Raw genomic sequence first — 26944 nt, 5'->3', positions numbered from 1 at the left:
GCCCTTCGTGCACGAAGCAGTTTTAAGAGTTTCAATTCAAGGCAAGGGTTTCAACATCCATCGCCGAGCTGGTCCTCACAAATTCAGCGAATCCATCCACGATCCTACCCGAGAAGTCCTGGCAAACACCTGCGATGGAGCCTTCTGTCGACCCTTCGATGTAGGATCAGTCAATGTTTCACTTCAGGGTCCCTTTCTCTGGTGGTCGCCACAAATCGAGTGAGTGGTTGTCCTTTGAGCTGATGTTCTTCTACAATTTAGTCCATCGACTTATATTCTGGAACATGGCCACAGCAGAGCTCGCGAGTCGTTCTCCGGTGCAAATGTGATTGTCGCCATGTGGTTGTTTCCTAGAAAGTTTCGTGATAGAGAAAAATGCTTTTCAGGAAAATATTTTCCCTTTTTAGATTAGGAAATTCATTTTTCTAACTTTAAGCATGCGTATTCTATTTAACCATAAATGATTCTCCGTTGAATAATCATTTTTAGCAAGACAACGCGTGAAAATCTCAAAGACTAATCGGCAGAAAATTCATTCACCCAAGTAAACACACCCTTATTGTCTGTGCCTGGGTGACTGTGGACATGACCAATTGACCATACTGCTCTTCCAAAATTGGGTGTGTCCAATTTGATTAGATGGTTGGGCTTGGCCCAGACTTCTTATGTTGGTGGGGTTCGACTTGACCGTCTGTATACAATTTTGCCGGCCCTCAAGGATCTTGGCTCGACTTGCTCATTGAAAAACTCTATGTTTACGTTTAGTTTGGTCATTTAGGTTTCCAACCATATAAAATTGGATATGAAATTCTGGAATTTTTCTATTTCCTATGCACTGTTTGATGAATTGTAGTAATAAAACCAGATATTTCATATGTTGTCCATTATTTCGTATAAACAGCACATAAGTGTAAATGAACCTAAAAATTGCACACAAAAAAATGGTAGGAATCTCTCACGATTCTCTTGCCTACTTCATTTTTTTATTATTATTTTTCTTCTTTTTTTTAAATTCTTTTCCTTTTTTTTTTCTTTCCTCTTTCTTCATTCTGTAATAAATTTTTACTAAATAGTAAACTATCCTAATATACCTAAAATTCCTAAAATATGCAATAAATATAAATATAAATACGAAATATAGATTCATATATATTGAACTTACATAATATCATAGAAACAAACCAGGTTATATAAATACAAATACGAGTAAAGAAAAATGAAATTATCGTTGCTTTTTTATTTGTATATATTTGAATTCAAAGTATTAATCTAATTTGATTAATTTAAGAAGCATATTTCGAGAAAAATAACTTTTATATTATGCTTATTAGAAATCCGATCCACCTTTATCCCACCCCATGGGATAATTTTATTTGGGCCATATCCTTGCTATATCCCATCTTATCATGTCTTGGGCATACACCAAACACAAGATAGGATAAATCTTATCATATCCTGAATTTTTATCCCGAATACCAAACGCAAGAGTAATTGGGGCCTATAAAAAAGCAAACTCGCAAGCTTGTATAGCATAGTTGTAATTGCTGAGATGTGTTGTAATTTATATATGATCTTTACATACTTTAAAATTATGGGACATTATAAAACTGGGGCGAGACGGTTTCCTTAAAAACTGCCGTAATAGAGTGAAGGTGTGCCAATTTGAAATTTCTTAAAAATCTCTTTGTAATTATTTGATATTTTTTCATTTTGTTAATACTTTTTTTTGTTTTTCTTTTCGTTACTCCTTTTTTTTATTGAGAGGTGACGAGAGTTGCCGACCAACCCCTACATAACCCGGGCGATAGTCGGCGACCCTCGTTGGCATTGGGCGAGGGTGTCGTGACCCTCGCAGGCTTTGGGTGACGGTTGCGACACCCTCACTCAATCTAGGCCGGTTGAGGGCATCACGACCCACACGGGGTTTGGACAAGGGCCGCAACGCCCAAATTCGACGAGGGTTACAACTTCCTCACGCGGTGCTGGCGATGATTGCTAGCCCTCAATAAACACAAAGTAAAGAAAAGAAATAGAGAAAATGAAAATATATATATTTAAAAGTTTACTTCATCGTCGGTCTTATCACGTAAGACGGTTGGCGTCCACATCAACGATTTTAAGACCAAAATTATTTGGATGAACTCAATTGGCACAATACAAAAGGTTGATGACTAAATTTGCATAATTTAAAAGGTTTAAAACTGAATTGGCATTAATGCAATATATTTAAAACTTTTATGACACTTTTTCCATCGGACTTATCCATGGATTCCTATTATAGCTAGTTATTCATGGGGGGACAAAATTAATTAATTCTTAAGGCGGAGAATAGTGCGCCTCTTCTTCTCGTCTCAGTCCAGTCAAGAGTTCGGCCTCCTGAGTTATTCAAAAGTCAATGGCGGAAAAGAGCGGGCGATGAGTTTAACCAAGATTTCAATTCCCACCTTCAGAGACGCACTCGCATTTCTCTCCCCCTTTGGCTTTTTGGCCTAGCACAGCTCACCGGGATTTCGATTGAAGAAGAGCACCTCAGGATCCTTGGGCACAATTTCCATGCCATTCCAGAATTATAGCAACTTTCTTCTCATGTCTTTCATTTTTATTTTTATTTTTTGGTTCCTTCAGTGATGTGGATCTTCACTAAAGCCAATTCTATGCATATTAAACTGATTGGGAGAGAAATAGTAACGGGGAGACAAGCCGACCTCAAGATTTTCACTTTCTTTTTGTTTCTTGAATCTTGGGTGGCGCAGCTGGCTTGCGCACTCTTCCTCTCGCAAAAGGTCGAGTGTTCGAATCCCGGAGGCGTCGCAGGGTGACTTACCCGGTGGCACGTGTGTGGTGGCTAGCACGTGTTGCCCCCGGGGTTTACCCCCGGGCTGCCGGCCGTGCGGGGGTTCCCTGGGTCATCAAAAAAAAAAAAAAAAAACTTAGTCGGCCATGAGTGCTAATAAGGATAATTACCAAGAAAAGTCATAAATTTATTGCACTTTAGTCAATTCAATCATAAACCTTTTTAATTTTACTAATTGAGTTTTAGGATGCGAATGATAATAAGAGCACGAATGACAACCATTCTCTTCTCGGACTCTATTTCTGATCAAAGATAGATCTTTCTATTTCTATTCTCTAGACGAGTTTATGACCGGAGAGTGAGACACACGTGTGATAAAGACACAAAATTTCTATTCTCGATTCAGAAGTTCGTTTGATAACAATATAAAATCTCTACGGCCCAATAGCCGGTGACCGACGAATGGGAGCCGGGGACCCGAGATAGGCAACCAAGGACTAGGGGACCGACGGCGGGAGAACGGCGATCGGTGGAGGGTAGGCAGCACTGCGGCGACGGTGAATGATAAAGGACGTATGGGAGCTGGGGATCAGAGCCCGACAGCCTGTAGAAAGCGACTCGTGAATAGTGATGGGCAACCGCGAACAAATGACCGGCGGCCCGCGGCCGGGGATCGAAGATTGGCGAACATCGACAAGCGACCGACGGACAGAGATTAATGAACGATGAAGGGAAAAAAGTAGCCGGGGGATGAAGATCGGCGGCAAGCAACCGGCCAATTGAGCTATGGCCAGGCCATAGCCTCCTTTGCCCATGGCCACACCTTGTGCACCCTCACGAGGCGCCACCACAAGTGAAGGCGGCCATGGCCTCCCCCAAATATGGGCAAGGCCGCGAGGGGGCCTTGAAGCCCCCGCTAGTCACAATTGGGAGAAAAAAAATTAAAATACTAATACATTATTAGAAATTGTCCATGACCGTGTCGGTGATGCCAAGTTGGCGTCGGCCGGCAAAATAGGTTGAACTGGCACAATTGCAAAAGGTTTATGATTCAATTGACAATAAAAAAAGTTTTAGACTGAATTAGCACAAATGCAATAAGTTTAAGACTTTTTTGATAATTTTTTCAATTTTAAATTATGTCAACAAATCGCAATGAAGACAACCAAGTTATTTGTTTTTTTTTTTAATTTTTCACGCAATGTATTGAAGGGGATCATACAAATCATCTCCATGGATCAAAATAGTTTGGTATTAGTGCGACAGAGCAAATTCCGACAGAAACATACGGCAAGGGTAATGACACGCTATTTTCACATGTAGAGTCAAAACACAAATAAAGTAGGATATAGAAATATGTATCTGAATTTTGGATTGATTATCTCATTAATTTCTGTTGAGCCACATCGGCATTAATTATAGGGATTGAAGAACGTGCTTGGATACGCTCTTTGGTATATTCCGAGTTCCGAATGGAAAATAAATTCGGAAAAAATGATGGTAATAATAATATTATTATTATTATGTAATAGTGATAGCCGGGCATTCCTTATGGGGAGTTGACCCGGTCTTCGTCAGATCTCACGGCCACGATTCATCCGCACGTATGCATCGACGGCCGATTTCTATAGAAAATAAAAATGTCTCCAGAAAAATGCAAAACCCAATTTTCGTTTGTAATTAATTAATAATAATTCCCCCACCATAGCAACAGGGTAGCGACAAACAACGATGAGGAAGCGACCAGATTCGCATATGTAGCGGAATCCTATACTATTCCGCGCAACCTCGCCAGGCATCCGCCAATCCCCTCCGTCCTCCTCCTTCCTCGTCTCGTCTTCGCTTCCATCACCATCACGAAATTGCTCCGCACCCTCCGATTCACTGACTTCCACCCATCTCGCTCGCACTATATCACCGACCCATCGTCATCCCCTTCTCTCTCTCTCTCTCTCTCGCTCTGTAGCTAAAGAATTGAACCCTTGCGATACGACGATGGCGTTGAAAGTCCTCTCCGCCCTCGACGCCGCCAGGACCCAGTACTACCACTTCAAGGCCATCGTCATCGCCGGCATGGGCCTCTTCACCGACGCCTACGACCTCTTCTGCCTCCCCCCCATCATGCGCCTCCTCGGCCGCATTTACTACCCCAACGACGACGCCGACCGGCTCAGCTTCCCCGCCGCCGTCACCTCCGCCATGGTCGCCATCGCCCTCCTCGGCACCGTCATCGGCCAGCTCCTTTTCGGCCGCCTCGGCGACCTGATCGGGCGGCGGCGCGTCTACGGCCTCGCCCTGCTCCTCATGGTGGTTGGGTCCGTCGGGTGCGGGTTCTCCATATGCACCACGCGCGGGTGCGTGCTGGGCAGCCTCGTGCTCTTCCGCTTCGTGCTCGGGGTGGGGATCGGCGGGGACTACCCTCTCTCGGCCACCATCATGTCCGAGTTCGCGAACAAGCGGACGCGCGGCGCGTTCATCGCGGCGGTCTTCTCGATGCAGGGGCTCGGCATCCTGGCGAGCTCGGTGGTGACGATGGTGGTGTGCAAGGCGTTCGACCGGGCGTCGGGGCACGTGTCGCCCACTCACCCGACGCCTCATGAGGCCGACATCGCGTGGCGGGTGATACTGATGCTCGGCGCTGTCCCGGCGGCGCTGACGTTTTACTGGCGGATGACGATGCCCGAAACTGCCAGGTAACATCTTATTTTATTTTATTTTTTAATATTCCTGAGCTCATTATTGCGCAATAACACATTAACCTGTAGATGCATTCATTTGTAGATGCATTCATTTGTCCTGTCCACTGCATTTCTATAACACTTCGTGGGCTCTAAGTTCCATTTGAGAAACCCCCCATTGGTTGTCATTTTAAACCAAATTGACGAACAAATCAATCGGTCCGGTCCGGTCCCGTCATGTGGTTTAATTTGTTTTCAATTTTTACCCAGTCGAACTAGTCCAGTCCCATGACCGTTCAATTGTGAAATTGAAGCCTGATTTAAATAGGTCTTGATGTAGTATTTGCTTGATGTAATCATTATCTCCAGGTGCATTAACACAGATAAAACTTGCTCAATTTTATAAAAATATAGTACCAGCTGCGCCAATAGGTGTATATGGTGGTGATCCATGGCCTTGGGCATGAGTCAATTTTAGGTATGGAGCCAAGATCATCGCTAGTCTCGTGGCTTTTTAAGAATTATTTTAGATCGCTGTTCACGGTCTTGGCCGGGCTCGCCCTAAACCCGGTGACTGTGGTACTTTCAGTGGGAAAAACGAGAGAGATGAACGCGAAAAGATTGATTTTACCGGATCGTTTGACTAATCCCCCGGTCTGTTTTTTTGACTTATTAGGAGCTTCGTGGCTTTGCCTGTAAGAAGCGTGATTCACGTTTGGTCATTACAACGTTTAGTCACTTTTTTAACTACTTCCATAAGAAATCTTAACCAACATGTTGGTGCGGAAAACAGTCCAAAAATGCCTATAACGTATTGTATTGTGCTAATTTAGTCCTAAGTATTTCAATTATGCCAATTTAATCTTAAATCTTTTGACGATTTATTAATTTATTCATATTTTTTTTAATAATTTGTCAATGTAGTTATGTTAGTCAATTTTGGCTGGAAATCACTTTCGTTGCTATCTAGTCAACACAACCATCCTACATAGCAAAATCGGTGCTAATGTAGATAATTTTTGCAAAAAAATCTGATTTTTTTGTTATCCTTTTCTTTCTTTTATTTTTTTTTCTTTCTTTTCTTCGTCGTTGCCAGCCGGAGGCGAGGGCTAACGAGGTTGAGCCTTGCCCAACAATTGACGAGCTCGACCTCGCTGGCCTCAAGGGAGGGTCAAGCCTTTGTGGCTTGTGAGGTCGACCCTCCCCATGGGCAGGCAAGCCTTGTTGTTGCCGGCCGGCAATCACCGAGCTCGGCAACCAGCCAGAGAAAGAATGAAAGAAAAAAAAAATAATATTTTTTTTAAAAAAATGTAAAAACAAATATCTACGTCGGTGTTAGCCGTCCTAAGAACATGCTATATAGGATAGTTAACGTTTACATCTGCGCTTTCTATCTAAAATTAGCCGAAATAACTAAATTAACAAATCGTCGAAAGATTAGGATTAAATTCTTAAATCATCAGAAAGTTCAGAATTAAACAGATGTAATTGAAAATTTTATGATTGAATTGTCGTTGTACAATAAATTCAGGACTCCTTAGATAATTCTCCCTGCTCTGGTGTTGGTGTTGGGGTCTTGATCAAGAAACCCTTTCGCTGGTCGTGGATTTCATGATATAGTTGCACATGGACCAGTCACTTTCCTTCTATTTTGTGGTCCTAGAGAAAGTCTTGTCTTTTTCTTTTTATTTTTTACCAAGAGCTAAATTAATATTTGGCTTAGTCACTTCTTTTTATTTATTTATATATATGTGTGTGTGTATTTTTTCCTAGTGAAAAACCCAAAAAAATAAATATAAAAAAGCGAAGCAGGGGAGGGCCTGCGAGTCAATCTCTGCTTGGGTCTCCCATCCCATGACAAGCGACAGCCTTCCTAAACGACTCCATGAAGTTACTTGGAACTTTACCCAGTCGCGTATTAACGTTATAGTTGCTTTCAAAATTGGCAGCGAATCCTAGTCAAAGCTAAAACTGCGGTATAGAGACAGCTTTGTCGTTTGTATTGTCTATAGAACGAACTGGTGCCGGGAATTTGACTCTCTTTTGGGTCCGCAAAGTGGCCGAAAAAGAAAGCACGGATAAAGTTTGGAAAAATTTCAAATAAAGGCTTAAAAAGTCTATAGCATATTCATTTTTCTTAAATAAGAACTTAAAATGAATTTTATCTTAAATAAGGGCCTAAAGTAGTCATGTGAGTCTCACAAAAGGATCTAATCTCACCCGTTGATCAAGGGCATTTTGATCCTTTATATTTTTTTCCTTTTCTTCCTTTAAATAAAAAAAAAAAAGCCCTCCTCCACTTGTGGCCGCTGCCCCCACAGGGTCCAGTTTTCTTCTTCTAATTTTTTTTTTAAAGTTTTAGCCCTTTTTTTTCATTTTTGCAAAAGGAAAAAAGAAATAAAAAATACCTTACCAAAAAAAAAAAGAAATAAAAAATATATGTAAATGACAAAAATGCCCTTGACCGGCATGTGAGGTTAGGCCTTTTTGTTTTTTAGACTGATTTAGCTACTTTAAGTCCTTATTTGAGAAAATGACTGCACTTCGGACTCTTATTTGAAATATTCCCAATAAAAAATCATGGGCCGATAAGAGTTTGCGTGGAGATTATATCCATTTTCTGTATTTGATACTGAAGAGTCTCGTCGATTGGTTTTTTTTAAATAAAAAAACTGTAGATGACATACGAGGCATGCTCTAATGCATAAGTTCCAATGTCTCATCGTGTTCTGTTATCTCAGATACACAGCTCTAGTTGAACAAAATGTGCTCCAAGCAGCCATGGACATGGAGAAAGTGCTGGACGTGTCGCTCAGACAAATCGTGGAGGATCAGCCCCTCCTCTCGACCCCGCCGCCCTCCTACCCGCTCTTCTCCAGGCAGTTCCTCCACCGCCACGGCCGCGACCTCTTCTCGTGCGCGTGCACGTGGTTCCTCTTGGACGTCGTCTTCTACAGCAGCAATCTCTTTCAATCTCAGATCTACAATCACTTCCTCCACACTCGGAAGCTCAACGCCTACAATGAGGCCTTCGAAGTCGCGAAGCTCCAGGCCATTGTCGCCGCCAGCTCGACGATCCCGGGCTATTGGGCCACCGTGTACTTCATCGACCGGGTCGGGCGGGTGAAGCTCCAAATGATGGGGTTCCTTGGCATGGCCATAGTCTACATCGCCATCGGCATCCCTTACTATGCTTATTGGAACAAGCACACCAACAACGGCTTCATGGTCCTATACGGGCTCACCTTCTTCTTCGCCAACTTCGGGCCCAACACGACCACGTTCATCGTGCCGGCCGAGCTCTTCCCTGCGAGGTTCCGATCCACGTGCCACGGAATCTCGGGGGCAGCCGGGAAGGTCGGGGCGATTATCGGGTCGATAGGGTTCCTGTGGGCGTCGCACAATAGGAAGGAGGGCGGGTACCCGAAGGCGATCGGGATGACCGCATCACTGATAATTTTGGGCGGGATTTGTGTGGTGGGGATGGCGGTGACCTACTTGTTCACCAGAGAAACCGCAGGGAGATCATTGGAAGAGAATGAGAAGGAGGAGGAGGATGGTGAGGTGATGGGTCAACAGTTGAGATGTTTCGGAGACAATGGTCTTAGGTCGCGTTCGAATTCTAGGAATGGAGTTGATGCTGCATGACACTCAATCTCTCTCTCTCTCTCTCTCTCTCCGAGAAGCATCGAATCAAATTCAAAGCACACACACGTACACGGCGTCTGTACATAGTAATTAGGTCAGAAAAATTCCAGTGTCATACGTGTTTATTTAGTGTGCTAACAGTCAGAAATGTAAATTTTGTACCCTTTCTTTTCTCTCATCTTCAGTTGTATTCAAAGAAAGATCGACCTTGTTGTAGAAGAGTGAGTACTTACACGGAAAAGGAAGATTTCATCACAAGCAAAGTACTCTCGATTAATTTCTTCTGCGGTCTCGTGTATGGATTTTATGTGTATAAGAAACAATCGAATCATCATCGAACATGATCATTCCGACACGGGCAACACAACCGGTCTAAATACAGCACAAAACAAGCATAGGAAAATGAAATTTTCAGGACATTAAAAAGACATTTTCTTGAGGAAATTCAGACACAATAGTGTATCGTCACTTGGCTTTGGTAGGATAAGAGGCCATCTTGTTGATTCCACACAGCCCTTCAGTCTTGCCGGTGTTCCTCTTCATCCGGATGTAACCCTTCTCTCCCCATTTCGGTCCCCACGAGTTCTTCACTATGATGTAGTCCAGGCCCTTGGATGATCCGTATCCAACCGCGGCCACTCCATGATCGAGGTCACTCCCACAATGCCCATCAAAAACACCCTGCAGCACCAAAAACAAAAGAATGATAGAATGAGTTTGTGGCATAATCTTTCCTGAAGAATGTAGATAAAAAACAAAGGGATCGAGCCTGCTGTCTCTTTATATAATTGACAAGACTTACCCCGCTGTAAAACTGGAAGTCTCTGCCCGAGGCTTCGATGGCAACGCTGACCGGCTGGCCGGCGAGCGCCTTCAAGAGGCTCTGCTCATTGTTGGCTGGCACATCCTTGTAGCCGGTGATTGTTACCACCTCTGATTGGTCCTAAAGAGGAAGGCGGAGACGGGAAAGAAAGAAAAACGAGGGAAAAGGACCATCATCAGTCAGTCTATATATACACATTTTAAGCCGTAAAACGCATCTGGAATCCCAATCATTAGTTGCACATTCAGTAAAAGGCAACGCATTTTCATACAGTACTTGGCTATGCTCTCTTTTTACCTTGGTTAGCTCGCAGGTTCCTTCTTCCATGATGTAAGGATAGTCTTCTTCCTTGCGAAGTCCGCCATTTGAGACGATGTAAGAGAATGCGTAGTCCATGAGACCCCCGTTGCACCCGTTGTTGTAAGTCGTGTCACAGTCGATGAGCTCTTGCTCGGAGAGCGAAGTCAAGCTCCCCGTGACTATCTGATTTATGCCCTCAACGGCAGCTACAGTCGAAAATGCCCAGCAACTCCCTACATTTGTGGATACGCGATCAAGAACTACAGCTTACGCTCCTTCTTCTTGTTTAATTAAGGTTAGTGAGAACGATATACAGTTTTCAAGGAGCGAATTTAAAAAGTATACATCCGATACCACCATATTTGATTCGGTAAAATCAGCTTTAGACGATAATGTTGATCGAGAGAGATCCATTGTTGCTTACCACAAGAGCCCTGGTTCTTGACAGGAGTGACAGCACCGTTCTTCCTCCAATCTACAGACTTGGGCAAGTCGACGACATCTTTGTCGCCGGACTCCTCGTGATCGCCAGAGAACTCTCTTCTCCCCTCAGCCTTCAATCCCAAGTACATCTTCTTGAACTCGTCGTGGGTCAAGTCCGCGAACTCGTTCAGCCCGAGCCAGTAGTTGGTCACCTTCTTGTTGGTCTCGTCGATGTGCTTCAGGTTCTCCTTGAACACCTCGAACCGCTGCAGCTTCTCCTCCAAGCTCTGGTACCGCTTCCCGTGCTTCGCCATCCAGGACTCGAAGAGCTCGATCAGCTTGTCGATGGATCTCAAGTCTTCTTGGGCATAGCCGACGATCGAGAACTCGCGATCCATAGCCGAGCAAGCGAGAGCGAACGCCGAGAACACGGAGAGCAGTAGCATCGATCTAGAAAGAGAGAGAGCAGCCATTTTCTCTGGGGTTTCTTCAGGTTATCTGAGTAGATAGATAACTAGAAAGATGGAGGGGCTTCGAAAGAAGATGAGCTCTATATAGATTGCGTTTCTGAGGTTGCTTTCGATTAAAGTTGTTGGGGGCTTGAGGTTTGCCTGAAAACGGACGCTTTAAGATTGGTTCTTTTTAATTAGCTGACTTTGAATCTACTCATGATCAGAGTACTCTCTCTCGTTCTCGTTCATGTGCCTTGCACACTAATGGAGTGACGAATTAGATGACGGGTATAGATCATGAATTATACTACACCTCGCGATTTGATCAGATAGGAGAAAAAAATAAGAACGCATAAAATTTGGAGAGCAGGAATAAGCATTGTCAATAGGGATTTGAAAATTGTCAAAAGATCCATGCTAAAACATTACTAGGGATTTTGGGTCTGTGGAAGTAAGAACAAAGTCATGTCTGTCACATCCTTTTTTTTTTTTTTTTTGTCGGTCGAATTCTTCATCACATCTTTGATTTCTAGATTTCGGTTTGTTTTGACAGTATAGGCTTCCTTTGTTATGCTGATTTCTGAAATTTCCTACGAATTCTTTCATGTATCGTTTTAGTGATGAATGGAGATTTCATTCGACACAACCCAAAAAAATAAAATAAAATTGGAGTATGCAAATTGAGCCCTCGAATAGTCTTTCGAGATATTGTGTCGTGATATTCGAAAATCAACCCCTTTTTGCCGTAGTTCTAGAGATTCGACGTCGTACTGTATATATCTTAATCCCATATTCGGGTGAGAGAAGTTGGTCGGGGAAGGTGCTTGTCTTAGATTAAAGAGAAAGCTACTAATTGCGTGAAGGAAAACGCTGGGAACTTGTATTGGACTTATGCTATATGGAGAGGTGATGTGAGAAGCAAGAAAGTGGGCCCTTCTGATAAAAATGAGTTGGTGGGCCTCCGATGAAATAAAAAGATTGCTTAAAATGGGCCCGTCCATGGTAACTTGTACCACAAGGCCCAGAACCTTTGGCTCAAATGGCGAATGAAGGTATTTTCTTGGCTACGACCAAACTTCAATCAATCAATTGCGTTAATGGAAGATATATTCCGAGGATGTGATTTATGGCCGATTACGCTGTGATTTTACCGTGCGCGAATTGGAGAAAAAGCAGCCCGACCGATGGATCGAGATGTGATCGTCCGAGCGATTTACGAGAACGGCAGAAACGAAGAGGGCGGGATTCGGGATTCGGCACGCTTTGCAAATTGTTGTATTCGGCTCGAAATTAAGGAGTAGTTTTTGACAAGCCGTTTGTTGAAGACAGAAAAAGAAAAAGAAAAAGAAAAAATTATCCAAAAAAAGTCCTAAACTTAATGCACATTGGTCAATTCGATCTTAAAACTTTTTAATTATGTCGGTTTAATTATAAATCTTTTGGCGATTTGTCAATATTATTTTTCCGACTAATTTGGGCCAAAAAATCATTAGCGTCCTACGTGGCACGATCGATGTCGGCATGAACAAATTAATATTAATTATTTTATTTTTTATTTTTATTTTTATTTTCACTTTAAACTACTGGCGGGGACCGCCCCGGGCCCCTTCCCAATAATTAACGGTGAAAAAATAAAATAAAATAAATTCAAAATTAAAAAAATTTGTACAAGTTATCAAAGTTAGAGCTGACTATGTCATATGGGCCATAGCACCCACGTTAGTGATTGCCGGTCAAAATTGGCAAGAAATACTATATTGACAAACTATCAAACAGTTTATGATTAAATCGACACAATTAAAAGGTTTACAATTGTATTAACATCCGTACAATAAGTTTATTATTAGCATTCCGTCTATGACTTTTTGAGTGATTTCCCCCACCCCCCAAAAAAAAATATAAGAATAGCAATGGAATTTTTCATGATCCATACAAACTTAGGTGATGGCATGAGTAATTGTTTCAGGAACTGTACATCGAAAAGATAAACCAACAGAATCTCATCCAAATTAAATGAGACAAGAACCCCATTTTTGCTCCAAGCTACGACAAATCTCTCGATGAAACAAACGGCGTATAGAATGGGGTCCACCACGTGAGAGTCTTTCCTTAGAAATTGCAGCGTGCATTTTGTTTTTTGTTTTTTTTTTTTTTTTTTGGCCTTAAATAGCAAGTTATCATTTATCAACATTTGATAGTGTCAAATTTAGTCCCCCTGTCATGGGAGGCTTAGGTTTAGGTTATTATACTCCCCTAATAATCGGTGATAGTATTTCACATTGCTTTCAGATAAGGGCGGGGCGTTCTGCGGTCGATGTTAACATTTATACCAAAGCCGGAAGTCCACGGCCCAATTTCTCGACCTCTTCACCTTTCATTCATGTTATCATATTAAAAAGGCCTTGTATGGATAAAAAGCATCTAAACCCTACAGCCGCACGTGGAATTTGATAAAGGGCGTAGTCGTACGCGCGAAATGAAATCGAGGCAGAACCGTACTCCGACGCTATGTTAAGAAATCCAATACGAATGCTTAAACCGATAGGTGGGATGAGACAACGAGAACAAAAATAGTATATAAACTTTATGATCAAGAGATGTGAGATGTTTCAACACATCAATACGTGAAGAAAGTCGAATATATATTCATGTTTCGCCAACGGTTTGAGATTTTACTTCTCTATTTTGCGACTTTATTAGGCAAACCACTCACATTTTTCGTGCATTGTGCAGGAATTTGGCGATGTAGTATCGCACACTTACGTGGACGGTGGACCCATGAAAAACACCAGTGTCACGGGTATGTAAAAGCTTTCTTAAATGAACATAACATAAAAGTTTACGACCTAGGTGTAGCAACCTAAATCGCAATAACTTTAGGGGACGGGACCAATATGAATATGGCTTCGGTCTTTATCAGCCACCGGCGGAGACGGCGGTGACAGCCCTAATTGCCACGATTTGCAGATCCCCATCATCAATTCCGTGCGGTTTTATTCTTCTTTTTGCATTTGCATAGGGTAGACATTTCACTTACTGGACCACCTTCAGATACGCCGGAATTAAATTGGGGGCCTCAAAGATTTTGTACGAACTCCATCAGAAATTGAAAATTGTCAATTGCGACGCTGATGATTGGTTTTGTCGACATTTCCAATTTTTCCATTTTATTTCCTCGTTTTTTTGGAATTAATGGGCCGAGCAATTATGGGTTTTTCTTTTTAGGGTTAATGTTATGAAAAACCAGTGCAGGTGGTCCAGCTCCTGATTTCAGGGTGGGAATTGGATCAAAACAATTTTTTTTTTAGGAGAATAAACTAAAAAACAAATAAAAAAGAAAAATAGAGAATCATTCTCTCTCTTCTAGCTCACACATGTTTTAAACCATTCCACCATAGTCAGAATCTCCGGCCGTCCACGCCAGCAAAGATTGGTCGCCTCTTGACGCTGATCTCCTCTCTCCGCTACCATGCGTCACCAAAGCCACAAGCCCCTCTGTGTTTACAGCAAGTCTAATGATACTCCGGAAGCAAGCGATTGTTCCAGTGAGTACTAAACCTTCCCAGCATCCCTAGATGCCATCCCTGTCTCGAGTCGCCATTGGAAACCTGTTGTCCCTCCTTCTTGCTCAGTCAGTAATTGAGTCTTGCCGATTCTTGTTGTCATCCATTGCTCGTTGTTGAGAAGCCACCGGTTCCATTGGAACGCCAAAGAATTGGATCGCACCGGTCGGTCCAGTGCAATCCAGATAATCCGATTTGTGGATGCCATTGAATCAGAAATCGATCATCTACTGAGAAATTTACTAAATCTTGTATAAGGGGAAAATAGCATCAATAGCCTTTAAAAGTTGATCAGCATTTTTACCTTGCATTTGACTATCCTGTTTCCTAAAACTTGAGAGGACAAATAGCATTAACCGCATTAATGATCTCTGTGTTAGTGCAAGAAAGGGGAATCTTACCGTGAATGGTAAAATAGTGAATTTTGACGACTGCCGATGCGGGATACCCTTTTGAAAATTAAAGCAAGAGACTCGGAATTGAAATAAGCAAAATTCGCAATATCATCAGTCGACGGTATGAGGAGTTGAAGACTAGTATTGTCGCAGAGACAAAGTCCACGGACCAAATTTGGGCGGGTCAAGAAAGCATAGGGACCAAATGCAAAATTTGCAGTACATCGGGCGTCTCGTGTTGATTATGGCTTGATAGCTTCCGGCATTATCAGTTATGAACGAAGATTTGGCGGAAAGACTCGAATCGTTGTCCCGAGAATGGTAGGAAGAGTAGGATTATGATCGTTAAACTGTAAGGATCAAAAGTAAAAGCCCAAACCCGTAGAGGAGGCGCTGCCCCCGAATCTCCGTCGGGAGGCGCTGCCCCTAAATCCCCACCCGCTGACCGGGTAGCGGGACACCCGTATCGGGGTCGGCGTCCCGCACACAGGGGTCACATGTCGTTGGGTAACACTTTAGTTTCCCTAAGCTCATGTGGGCGTATCCATTATGAGAAACAAGAGTTCCCGAAGTATTCACCAACTCCAACATTATGATCGATAAACTGTAAGGATCAAAAGTAATATTCCGAAAATTTCATTGTGACCAGAAATGCAATTTCCCAAACTTGAGGGGGGCCTGCGTGGAATTATTCACCTTGGTCCCTACGTTGCAATAGAAAGAATCACAAACGACAAACAGAAGCGGGACCCGTACCTAAGGATCTACCGTCTGGACGGCTAGGAGCCTAGGAGTCTGGGTCCTTTGCGTGCATGCAAGCTGTCCTAGCCAACCAAAACCAGCCCTCACACGTGTGTCCCGCGTTGATAACGTTTTGAAGTAGATCGATCGGTCGGTTCCCCTGTTTTTACCCAAGCGGGGAAGAAAAAATGATATATCGTGCTCCGACCCTGAATTCAATTCCGCTACTCGATTTCTGATGAAAGTTGGTGAGCTCGCTAGTCTCCAGTTAATTTTTTTCCCCTTGTCAGCATATAACGCGACATGTTAGTGGGAAATACAAAATTTCAAATTGTGCGCACACGAGTATTGTTGTTGCAATAATATATGCGCATTGATTACCAACAAATACGAGAGGGATAATTCGTTCGGCTTGGAGATTTCGTTTGGGATGCGAAATGGAAACTTTGGAAAAGTTAGGATACAAATTGATATCGGGAAAAAAAAAATTCAAATAAAGAACCTGAAGTGACTACGACTGTTTTAAATGACGGTCTAACCTCGCCGACCGGCTAAATATTCAGGTGGTCAATGGCGGTTTCGTCAAAAGGCAATTTTAACCTAAATTTTAGTTAAATTTAATTAAAGGATTTAAAAATATATTTTACAAAAAGAATAATACCTACGGGAGGGCTGACCACCTATGGCACCCGTACAATCGCCTACGAGGGGTCGGCGATGGCCGGCGACCCTTGCCAGAACCCGGAGGGCCTAAGTTTTTTGTTTATTATTTTTTTTTTAAGTTTTAGCCTTTTTTAATTTTCAATTTCTTTTATTATTTTTTATATTTTTTCGCTTGATTTAATTAATATTTTGTGTAAAACGCAAAGCATGGCCTGTGGTTTTCAATGGCGGCCTCACCCGGCCCCTTTCTTGGCGTTGCTAGTGGCCGATTATCGCTGGAGACTAGTCACCACAAAAAGGAAAGAAAAAAATAAAAAAAGTAAAGATTGGAAAATCCCTTGACCAGTTTGTGAGGTCAAGCCCTTTTTTTCTTTACTTACACGGCCACTTTAGGCCGTTACTTGAAATAAGATATACTTCAAACATTTATTTAAGAAAATGAGGGCACTTAAGGCTTTTGTTTGGAATTTTTCATTGAAATTGAAATGAAAAGTGGAGATGTTTTTTGAAAAATTTCCTAATACTATATAAGATTGCTTTGGAAAAGCTTTAGGGTGCGAATGATAACCATTCGGTTCTTGAGAGCTATTTCTGGCCAAAAATAAATCTTTATTTATCGCTATTCCTCATACGAGTTTTTGAGAAGAGAAATGCGTTTGATAATGACACAAAATTTATATTCTTGAAACAGAAATTCGTTTGATAATAATATAAAATTTATACGGACGCCACCGCTTGGGCTTCAACTGCGGCTGGTGGCCGTGGACGTGAGAGAGAGAGAGAGTAAACGATGAGAAGAATTTTTATTTCCGTTTGTGTTCCGGAAATAGAAAAGTACAAAATTTCTACTTCTCGTTTCTATTCAAGACGTATTTCTGAGGTAAAAGGTTGTCCCATAAATGGAAAAATGGAATTATTTACCAATATTCCAAGCTTGTTTTCGAGAACAAAAAAATAGAAAAATAGAGAAATATAACGATTTTACTTAATGCATTTTCTAATAGTTCGATTCAATTTCGCCCCTAGGTCGGAAGCGACGCGAACAAAGCAACTTGAACAACACTTGCTTCCGTTAGGTAATTCGACATTTGAAAACGTTCTCGTGGATCATATCTAGTTACTCCTTCAGCTTGACCGACCCGACCCAATTGAAGAGGCGATGCCAAAGCGATCACCTACTTGCATCGCTCGGGCACGACACGAATATGACCGTGATAGCACGCTCGTGATGCATTAGATCGAACTAGCCCCTCCAGATCACCCGCTCGTGAACCAATTTCTTTCTACTAGTCTCCGTACAAAGACGATGAAAGGCATACAAGAAACGTCGTTGTCCTCGAGCAGACTATTGGAGCGGGGTCGGTGGCCATTTTCTCTTGGACTCCTGCCACTTCACACACAGTCGACTGTGTACGTCCCCTGACGACGAGCGGCCCTCCCCCTTCATTTATTGATTCTCTCTTTGTCCCACCCACCCATCACACCCACATTCATTTCCTCCTCCTCCAAACCCTGGCATTGGCAACTCCCTTGTACCGTCTCTTTGTCTCCAAGAGTCCCTTTGCATTATAAATGTGAAACATTAAGAAAATGGCTTTGTTAACATGTCAGTCATCGAGTCACGAAATTCTAAGGAAAATACTTCCCTGATAATATTATCGCGGTACAATCCCAATCATATATTCACACACTATCATCACTTGTTTTGCATAAAATAGTCATTGATTAAAAAATTATGTGGTAAAAAATAACCGACAGATCTATCAGAATGTCGAGCTAACAGCTTTTAATTCTTAAAGAAGTGGATCCCATAATAATTTTTAATTATATATTATTTTTTTGTGACCCAAAACAAATCGTTAATCATACGGTAATTTAAGGACAACCACTTAATCGTTTTTGTGAGGAAAAAAAATGAGAGACCGAAGTTGATTTTTCTTGCATAGACCCCGATAAAGCGAGACCGGATTCATCAAAATCATTTGTCTTATGTAACGCGCGTGTGGAGGACAAAGTAAGAACCCCCTAAAGGGACGGCTATGATGCACCCGATGTGATAGACCCGGGTTTCTTTCTCTATTCAAAACAGACCGTTAATTTCACAGTAGATTAAGTACAATTACTTAATCATATGTGTTAGGAAGAGTAAAAGAAAATGAGAGATTAAAACGTGATTTTCTCGATGAATGAAATCAGGTTTATCAAAGTCACCCCTCCTTATGGAACGGACGTATGGACCACGACGTAAGACTCCCTAAATGGACAATCATGATGCACTCAATATGTTAGACCTGGGTTCCATCCCCTATTAAAAAAAAAAACCACGATAAGAAAGCAGGCCTTCTGCAAACACGCGATGCAACGTTAAGACATATTGTAAAGGGCACATTAGCAACGGTAACCATGACGATCTAGCTTAGTATGTGCGATGGTGCGAGCTAATCGGCAGTTTCAAAAGCTTCAAAACTCCAAACTCCCACGACCAATGTGCACACATCGTGTCCCACAAGACTTGTTTCTTATGCGGATTATTACAGAACCGGGCGAAGGAGAAACGACGGGTGTGAATCGATCGGTCGGCAGAGGGCTCTAGCCAGCTCTATCTAACCCGAAAGGCATTTAAATCGTCACGTACCAATAATGACAAAATGCGAAATCAAAGTTTCGACGGCTGCTAGGACCACGATGTCTCCGGTCGTGGATGCCATGTCGAATTGGTGGGGTACATTATCAATTATTCCGACATACAACCATAGGTGTATAGGACTAATTATTGCAGCTTTTGTATTTATTGTTGCGGTGCGCCCGACCCTAGCGCGCCTAGGAAATCTATACGTTGTTTGTACGTTCCCCGGGACATCTTCTTGCTATAATTAGGATATAATAATGGTAAATTATCAGGTTGTTAGGATCTTCATTCATGCCCTCAGTTCTTTTCCTGGAGTTTATAAGCTATTATTATACATTCGATTACTCGTTATGCAGTCGCGGTCTATAGTACTTTTAAATTTCTTTGTAAGGGAGGGATTGGATGTTAATCAATTCATGGGGTTCAATTAACAAGATTGCGACCCATTGCATTGAATAGGACCCCCGTGACCAAAACTGATTCGAATGGTGTAACCTATGCATACGCTAAGTTTTCACCATATCTCAAGACATTGTTCTCAGCTTGTTATTGTGTTAATTTATGCTCATCTAGTGTCGAGCATGACATCCAAGGAGTCAATTGGCTTGAAAGTATCAAGCACAATCCCCCCTTATAAAATTTAACGGTACTTAAGTAAGATGCACATGAATTAATAATACATCTTTCTCGGGAGAAGGATAATTTGAATTTAAGTCGTATGAAGAAAAGAACTCGTGAAAGAGCAAGGAGTAAAACGAGTAATTGAACTCAGAAATGTCGAAATTGAATGTGCAACCGTTTGTTTTAAAAGCGTGGGCTGTTAAACTATGACGAGTCGCCGCATTCTGTAACTCAACTTAACACTATGCAATTTTTCAAGCACTTGGATTCCATGCCTTATTCCCGTCTCACCCGATCTCTACCCGAGCCTTCGGAACCAGCGATTCACACAGGCGTATTGAATCCTACTTCGAGTCGTCGCCATTGGTAATACCGCACAAACACTGCGTGCATCGCGTTCTAATGAGAAAACTAATTCATCGTGAATCGTCGGGAAACGCTTGGAAAATCTTGTCCGCAACAACATATCTACAAAAAGGGACGCACGTTAAGACTCCCTCGAAAACCAGCAACGGGTGCGAACGAAGACACAGCAGGTCCAGTGACGACCGATGAGAAGATTCTGATCAAATTTGCGTGATACGTAATCGCGTTCATCTGCGTAAACTCTTAACTAACTTCATGTGAATTAGCAACTCCAATGAACGGACGACGTAATAAAACGAAATGGAAAAGCGTTGGGTCGAACGATGATGGACTCGGCAGGTCTCGAGACTAGCGAAAAATTTATTGCCTGTAGCCTCTTTTGCAGAAAGCTAGGGTTTGTAGGCTGATGCAATATGCAAAACCCCATAAATGTTTTCTTTTTTTCAAAATAAATTTATTTTTTTGGAGACGTTCTTAATGGGGGATGGTGGAAAATACCCAAAAGAAGAAAAAAAAGAGAGATAATCGAGGGACTAGATTCTTGCAGTCATTTTTTTTTTCTTTTTGAACTTTTTTTACTTTTAACTTCGTCAAGTCGCTGTTGAAGCATGAAGCTCTCTTGCAATTATTAAGTGATGATAAACCATACGTGCAACGCCGGCGGAATCAGATTCTGGCATTGATGGTGCACAGGAAAAGGTCAGATGCATACAGACATGCACGTAAGCCTCGCTTTAATGTGCAATTTGCTTTCTCCAAAGTAATTTGCCTCTTTTCTAATGATATTGTTTCGGATAATGTCAGGAGAGAGTTAACTATATAACGATCTACAGGTAATTGCTATGTTGACAGCCTATTTTATTCATATTTATATTTCCTCAACGAAAATTGTTATATTATCAAAAAATTATTATGTTAGCAAAGTCCAATTTATAATACCCAACGAAAATATCGCTTTGAATATTTATATTTGTCATGAATAGAATATACCATTTTGCAAATGTTGATCTTTTTTTTTTGGGGGGGGAGTTGTACTGTCAATGTTTTGTCAATAAGTTTTTTCAGGCGAAACTAATCATGGTCGAGAAAAATTGCTTGGCCAACCAATCAACCAATGGCGAGCTCTAATTTTGTAGACAATATAAACTTGATAGAAAGTGAAGATTTCCTTATATCTAGCTTAAAGAGAGTTTAGTGGCTTAAGCACTTGTAGTAACTTATGACTTTGTTCGCAAAACCCTTTTCCCAAAGGGTAAATCAGTATGTCAATTGATTAATTAGATACCCATTTATGTACATTTGATATTGGTGTGAACAACTTCTTGTTCTTGCTTTTTGGTCCATTTTTGCCCTTTCTGCTAATTTTCGTGCACTATTATTTCCTACTCTGGTGTGCTTCGCCTCTCTCAACAGTAGAATTGCTAGAGCGAAGGAGGGAGGTAGATCAATGATATTTTCCCAGAGAAGAACGATATCCTGCAAGCTTTTCGGCCAGCAGCAGACCATAAACAATGAATTGGGTTACATCCCACCGAATGAGAAGAGACTTTGCAGAAGCTCAAAGATCTGGCAATCTCGTGAATGACTACAAAACAAATGTATATAAAAGAAGAAATACTCAGCTTTTGTCAGAAATATATTGTTCTTTGCTTTGTAGAGAATATGAATTTGGAGTGGTGATACCTAAAACTACTTTAAGTGGGAGATTTTGTACTTATGACATGTATAATTTTCTGATCCAAAAACTATAAGCAAGTCGATATTTTAAGCATGCACGACTGAGAGCACACATCGAAAAAATTTAATAATTAAAAAGATTAAGATGTGTTGTTATCGTTTTCACTTTTTTTTTTCGTTCCTTTTTCCCTTCTCCTTCCTTCTTCATAGAGCAATAGCTCCTTTTACGATACACAAACTAGCTTGTTTATTTAATTGACTACTTACGTATCAACTATTAAGAGGAGATAAATTTACCCTCCTCTCACAAAACTTCAAAAGATTTCAGTCCGACATTAAGTTCATTACCGGAGCTTCAAGGTAGTCTTTCACAAGTAGATCAATTTATCTCTAGATAGTTCGTTTCACCCCTGAAAAACAAAAGAAAAAGAAAAAGAAGCTTAACCCTAAATATTGACATGTTACTAGCACAAGTATTAATACAAAGCCGGACCGTCGAATCTCGTGAGATTTACATGAAACCCACATGCAATTAACTATTTTTAATGGTCCAGATTCAATTTGTAGCATGTACGCGCTCGTGCGATCAATTTAATTTTTTTTTTATACCTACCTATTACATCATGGATTGCAAAACACTTCCATTTCGTCTCCCCCTTCGATTTCAGTGCTCCTGCCTATATAACTCCCCGAGAAACCCACCATCTTTTCCCCTTCATTCATCCAAGAAATCTCTCTGTCTCTCTCGGTCTCTCTCTCTCTCTCGATCTCGATCTCGAACACACTCACGCAGAGAGTCGGTATGCTGGGAATGGAGGATTTGCTGTGTGAGCTGAGCGGAGAAGAAGGGAACGAGCAAGGACTACCGCCGGGTTTCAGGTTCCACCCCACTGACGAAGAGCTCATCACCTTCTACTTGGCCTCCAAGGTCTTCAATGGTGCTTTCTCCGGCCTCGACATCGCCGAGGTCGACCTCAACCGATGCGAGCCCTGGGATCTCCCTGGTACTTTCATACATACATTCATACCCACTGTTTGCTTTTCCCTCTCAGCTCTTTTGTGTTAGTGTACCTAGGGAAAAAAAAAAAAAATTCAGCGTTCTCAGATATAAATCTGTACATAAAGTCTGTGCTAGAGATCGGTAACATCGTTAGCTGGTTTTTTTATCCAAAAACGTCTGTCGACTGTAGTCTAGTGGAGTTACCAGTATAGCAGATCGTGGTATATACCTGGGACCAGAGAGAGCTTCAAAAAGGAAACGCAGTTTGCGCCTAGAAAAACGAATAAGCCAATATGCGCACGAGACACCAAGCTATCGCATTAATTTCGTCAGGCTTGTTCACTAGAGATGTTCCTACAGCAGTAATTGCTGTCGCTCTAACTTTTGCTACTAGGTTTCAGCATGCATCCTCATGCAAATGAAAGTTAGTAGTTTCACTTGCAATGATAAACCCTGGAAGATTAAGCCAGCATCTCCACATCCATGAGATTTTTGCTTTGCTTTCTTGTTCAAAACCATTAGCTTCCACTTAGTGAATCTGTAAACCTTGAAGCCTCTAAGAAAGTCTACCAACTGTGGATGAATATGTCGTAATCATGTTCAGGCACCAATAACTTATTGTTTGAGGAACTTTTTTTCGCCAAATTTAGTGTTGCAGCTGCTAAATTTATGTGCATTGCTAGAAATGCCAAGAACTTTGCTGATTTTTATTTTAGTCACGACTGTAAAGTCATATTCTGAAAAATTCATGCTTCGGAAACTGATCAGCCATCAGAATCACTCACGGTATCGATGTTGTGTGAAGTGTGAACCTTCTTGTTTTTCTAGCAAAGTTGAATTTTCGGGCCTCTTAATATTTTGTGAACACTCAACCTGACAGAGGTGGCAAAGATGGGGGAGAGAGAGTGGTACTTCTTCAGCCTTCGGGACCGCAAGTACCCGACAGGGCTCCGGACGAACCGGGCCACCGGCGCCGGCTACTGGAAAGCCACGGGGAAGGACCGTGAGGTCCACAGCGCCGCCACCGGGGCGCTCCTCGGCATGAAGAAGACGCTCGTCTTCTACAGAGGCCGAGCCCCCCGGGGTGAGAAGACCAAGTGGGTCATGCACGAGTACCGCCTCGACGGCCACTTCTCCTGCCGTCACACGTGCAAGGTACGACCGGCCCCTCCCCCTCCTCGCGCGTGCGGCCGTGTGGATCAAAGTTATGATGTTATCGCCCTTTTTCCTGCTTGTCCTTTTCTGGGTTGACTTGTTGTGTGGATTGATAGTGAACAATGAACTGATGGGTTTCACAATGGGTTGATTCTGGATTTGATATGATGGGTCTTTGGTTTTCACAAAACCCACAGGGACAATCTTCTGTTGTTTCTTTTACCCTAGGCTAAGGAAGTTTTTCACTGTACAGTAACTTAAATGAGTTTTGCCAGAATATGATTATAATGAAAGCACAATATTGGTCATATTTGGAGAAAGTACCCTTTAATAATGGTGGGGAAGCAAATGATATTCTTCATTTGAAGTGGAATTCTTTTCTTTGTGCCCTTTTGGCAGGATGAATGGGTCATATGCAGGATATTCCACAAGACAGTGGAGAAGAAGAGCTTGCTCTTCCAAGGCCAAAATTACATGCTCGAAGCTTGTTCACCCCCTAGCACCGGCTCTTTGCCTCAGCTTCCTGAAACCCAGATCACATCAACGCCGCCGCCAAATCATCTGCTCGAGCACCAATCTCAGGCCAATGGTTACCAGAACCAAAACCAAACCCAACCTTTTCTGATTCACCAAAGAGACGCTGATCTCAAAACCCTAATGAACAACCCATTTGTCCCACTGATGCCTGATCTCCAAGCGCCCTCGTTTGCACCCACTATCACCGCCACCGCCCATGACGACTTGTACAGCCACACAGACGCCAAGAGCATCGTCGTCGCCCCATCACTGGTCTCGCCGTCGTCGATGCTCTTCAAGTCCGTCCTCCTCTCACATCAAGACCTTTTCACAGCTGCTCCCAATTTGAAGGAACACCAACGCCACACTGTGCTCGGCCAGTGCAAGACAGAGGACAACTTTTCCCATTTCCAGCTAAGTGGTGTTGATGATGCCGATGGCCTGCACAGTGTCGTGGACAAGATTCACCACGTCCCGTTTCATCAGAATCACCAAAACCCCGTGCTTTTCGAGGTGGACGCTCGCGCCACAACTGCATGTTCTGTTCCAAATGATAATAATGCACCTCATGGGCACACTGTTCATCATGATATGTCCACGTCAACGTTGGCTTTCAACAGGGTCGGGTCGTCCTTTCAGATGCTGGCGGATCCTGCCATCCGAGAATCCTGGCCGTTGGATCCTTGAGAGAGAGATAGAGAGAGAGAGAGAGAGAGAGAGAACTCCACGTAATGTAATTTATATAGTTTTAGAAATTTTAATTAGTTGTAATGAGAAAAGAGAAATGCGCGGTTCTGACATGGGGAACCTTAAACTTTATGCGTGTGTTTCTTGTACTGTTCTGCTGCAAAATGCCAAAAAAAAAAAAAAAACTGGCATGGGGTCACATTGGTCCTGCATTGCATATCCATGGACGTAGTCTTTGTAGATTTGGGAGATTTCCTGTCAAACGTACTGATGGTGGGGGGGAGATTTTAGCTTTAGGAGTTAGTAGCAGTGTGCAGTTTTTCTTGATAATTTTAAAAGTACGCGATGGGTTCTGGTGAATTTCTTCAAGTGGGCAGGTATTTTTGATGTGACGCCAGTGGATGAGATTGTGAGAATTTCCCCCCGCACCCCCGCCCCCCCCTCTCTTTTTTAATGGGACGACGTAAATATTTTAATTATGATTAAGCATGGGATGATGGGACTCGTAGTGTACACAACATCGCTTGGTAAAAAGCCTTATGTTCTTTTATTACATTTACATGCAAAGATGGTCCTTTTTGGTGAACTGATGATGCTGGTCTAGGCTTACGAACTTATGATATTTCAGTGCTTTGTTAGCTAAGTATAAACGGGAAGGAATTTGTAAAATTGTAATGAACACATTGAAGAGAAGTGAAGAGAGAAAAAAGGGGAAAAAAGGGGAAAAAATGGGGTACTTTGCGATTTAATCATGATACCTAAGGAAAACACCACCAAAGATTTCAAACTATGATTATTGTAACATTTTTAACTTGATTTTTTTTGTGACATTAAAAATCTCGAACTATGCTCTAAACTTTTTTTCTGGGGCATAAAATACCTCAAACTTGTACATATATGACACATTTACCCTTCATCTAGATTCGTTAAATGATTTTTCAGCCATGACAAAGTCATTTTCATTTTACTTAAGCAATGGGGAGCTATGTCAACATTGTTTGATTTTCGGTGTCCATATAGGCAGATTTTTAACGGTACTCATTGATAAAGGGTACATGTGTCACCCATATAATGGCCAAAAAAAAAAAATGTGTCACGTATATTCAAGTTTGAAATTTTTTGTGTCACATAAAAAAAATTATGGTAAATAGATCACAATAGGATAGTTTGAGATTTTTGGTAGTTTTTGCCATGATACCTATAATCCCCATTTTCTACTCCATCCAAAGATTTAAGACACAAATCATAAAATAGTAGAGGTACTTTGAAAATTACATGCTTCAGCTTTAGGAATGTTCTTGGTCAATTGCTGCCTATTTTGAAAGGAACTTTCCTTTTATGGTTTGAAGGCGAATTACGTTTCCCTGATTTCTTCTCAATTGCTTTGGTTTTCTTTAGGGTTGTACTCTCTCTTCCCAAGTAATGAGGTCCTAAAACTTTAGTCCTTTCACGAGTTCCCGTTCTATATTTCTCCCTAATCATGAGAAAATTATCCAAAAAGTCATAAATCTATTGCACTTTTGTTAATTTTACCAATTGAGTTATAAAAATTTTCACGTTTTGCCAATTGAGTCTATTTGACCAATTTTGGATGGAAATCGCTGATGCGGACACCGACCGTCTTATGTGGCACTACTGGCGCTAGCGCGGACAATTTTAGTATAATTTTAATATTTTTTTATTATTCATGTACTTTTATTTGTTATCCTTCTTTATTTTATTTTTTCCTTTTCCCTCCGTCGGCCACCGTCGAGCCTCATCAATGGCCGACCACCTCGCCGGCCTCAAACAAGGGATGCCGGGGCCTAGGGTG

The 26944-nt window shown here is 41.9% G+C and overlaps 3 protein-coding genes across 3 annotated transcripts; 2 read left to right on the top strand and 1 right to left on the bottom strand.

Moving 5' to 3' along the window:
• Window positions 1-4517: 4517 nt before the first annotated feature.
• On the top strand, window positions 4518-9546 carry LOC115735240 (probable inorganic phosphate transporter 1-9). Its single transcript, XM_030666377.2, has 2 exons — window positions 4518-5487; window positions 8214-9546. The coding sequence occupies exons 1-2, from the start codon at window positions 4790-4792 to the stop codon at window positions 9118-9120; spliced, it is 1605 nt and encodes a 534-aa protein (XP_030522237.1). The 5' UTR covers window positions 4518-4789; the 3' UTR covers window positions 9121-9546.
• Window positions 9428-11185, bottom strand: LOC115735249 (cysteine protease XCP2). Its single transcript, XM_030666389.1, has 4 exons — window positions 10668-11185; window positions 10241-10476; window positions 9923-10063; window positions 9428-9801 (listed from the first exon to the last, which is right to left on the bottom strand). The coding sequence occupies exons 1-4, from the start codon at window positions 11137-11139 to the stop codon at window positions 9586-9588; spliced, it is 1065 nt and encodes a 354-aa protein (XP_030522249.1). The 5' UTR covers window positions 11140-11185; the 3' UTR covers window positions 9428-9585.
• Window positions 11186-22453: 11268 nt separating this feature from the next.
• Window positions 22454-25165, top strand: LOC115735793 (protein CUP-SHAPED COTYLEDON 3-like). The gene is made up of 3 exons (XM_030667196.2): window positions 22454-22777; window positions 23654-23928; window positions 24328-25165. Exons 1-3 carry the CDS (start codon window positions 22576-22578, stop codon window positions 25129-25131), a joined length of 1281 nt encoding a protein of 426 aa, XP_030523056.1. The 5' UTR covers window positions 22454-22575; the 3' UTR covers window positions 25132-25165.
• Window positions 25166-26944: the final 1779 nt, after the last annotated feature.

This window comes from Rhodamnia argentea, chromosome 2 (genome assembly GCF_020921035.1).
Source record: "Rhodamnia argentea isolate NSW1041297 chromosome 2, ASM2092103v1, whole genome shotgun sequence".
NCBI classification, from domain to species: Eukaryota; Viridiplantae; Streptophyta; class Magnoliopsida; order Myrtales; family Myrtaceae; genus Rhodamnia; species Rhodamnia argentea.
Note: the sequence above shows the minus strand (reverse complement) of the source record. Positions and strands in the feature narration are given on the sequence as shown.

Coding starts and splice junctions, on each gene's coding strand:
- LOC115735793 (XM_030667196.2), top strand. CDS start 22,576: ATGCTGGGAATGGAGGATTTGCTGTGTGAGCTGAGCGGAGAAGAAGGG. Junction 22,778..23,653: donor CGAGCCCTGGGATCTCCCTG/GTACTTTCATAC, acceptor TCAACCTGACAG/AGGTGGCAAAGATGGGGGAG. Junction 23,929..24,327: donor CCTGCCGTCACACGTGCAAG/GTACGACCGGCC, acceptor CCCTTTTGGCAG/GATGAATGGGTCATATGCAG.
- LOC115735240 (XM_030666377.2), top strand. CDS start 4,790: ATGGCGTTGAAAGTCCTCTCCGCCCTCGACGCCGCCAGGACCCAGTAC. Junction 5,488..8,213: donor ACGATGCCCGAAACTGCCAG/GTAACATCTTAT, acceptor CTGTTATCTCAG/ATACACAGCTCTAGTTGAAC.
- LOC115735249 (XM_030666389.1), bottom strand. CDS start 11,139: ATGGCTGCTCTCTCTCTTTCTAGATCGATGCTACTGCTCTCCGTGTTC. Junction 10,064..10,240: donor GAACCTGCGAGCTAACCAAG/GTAAAAAGAGAG, acceptor CTTCCTCTTTAG/GACCAATCAGAGGTGGTAAC. Junction 9,802..9,922: donor ACTTCCAGTTTTACAGCGGG/GTAAGTCTTGTC, acceptor TTGGTGCTGCAG/GGTGTTTTTGATGGGCATTG.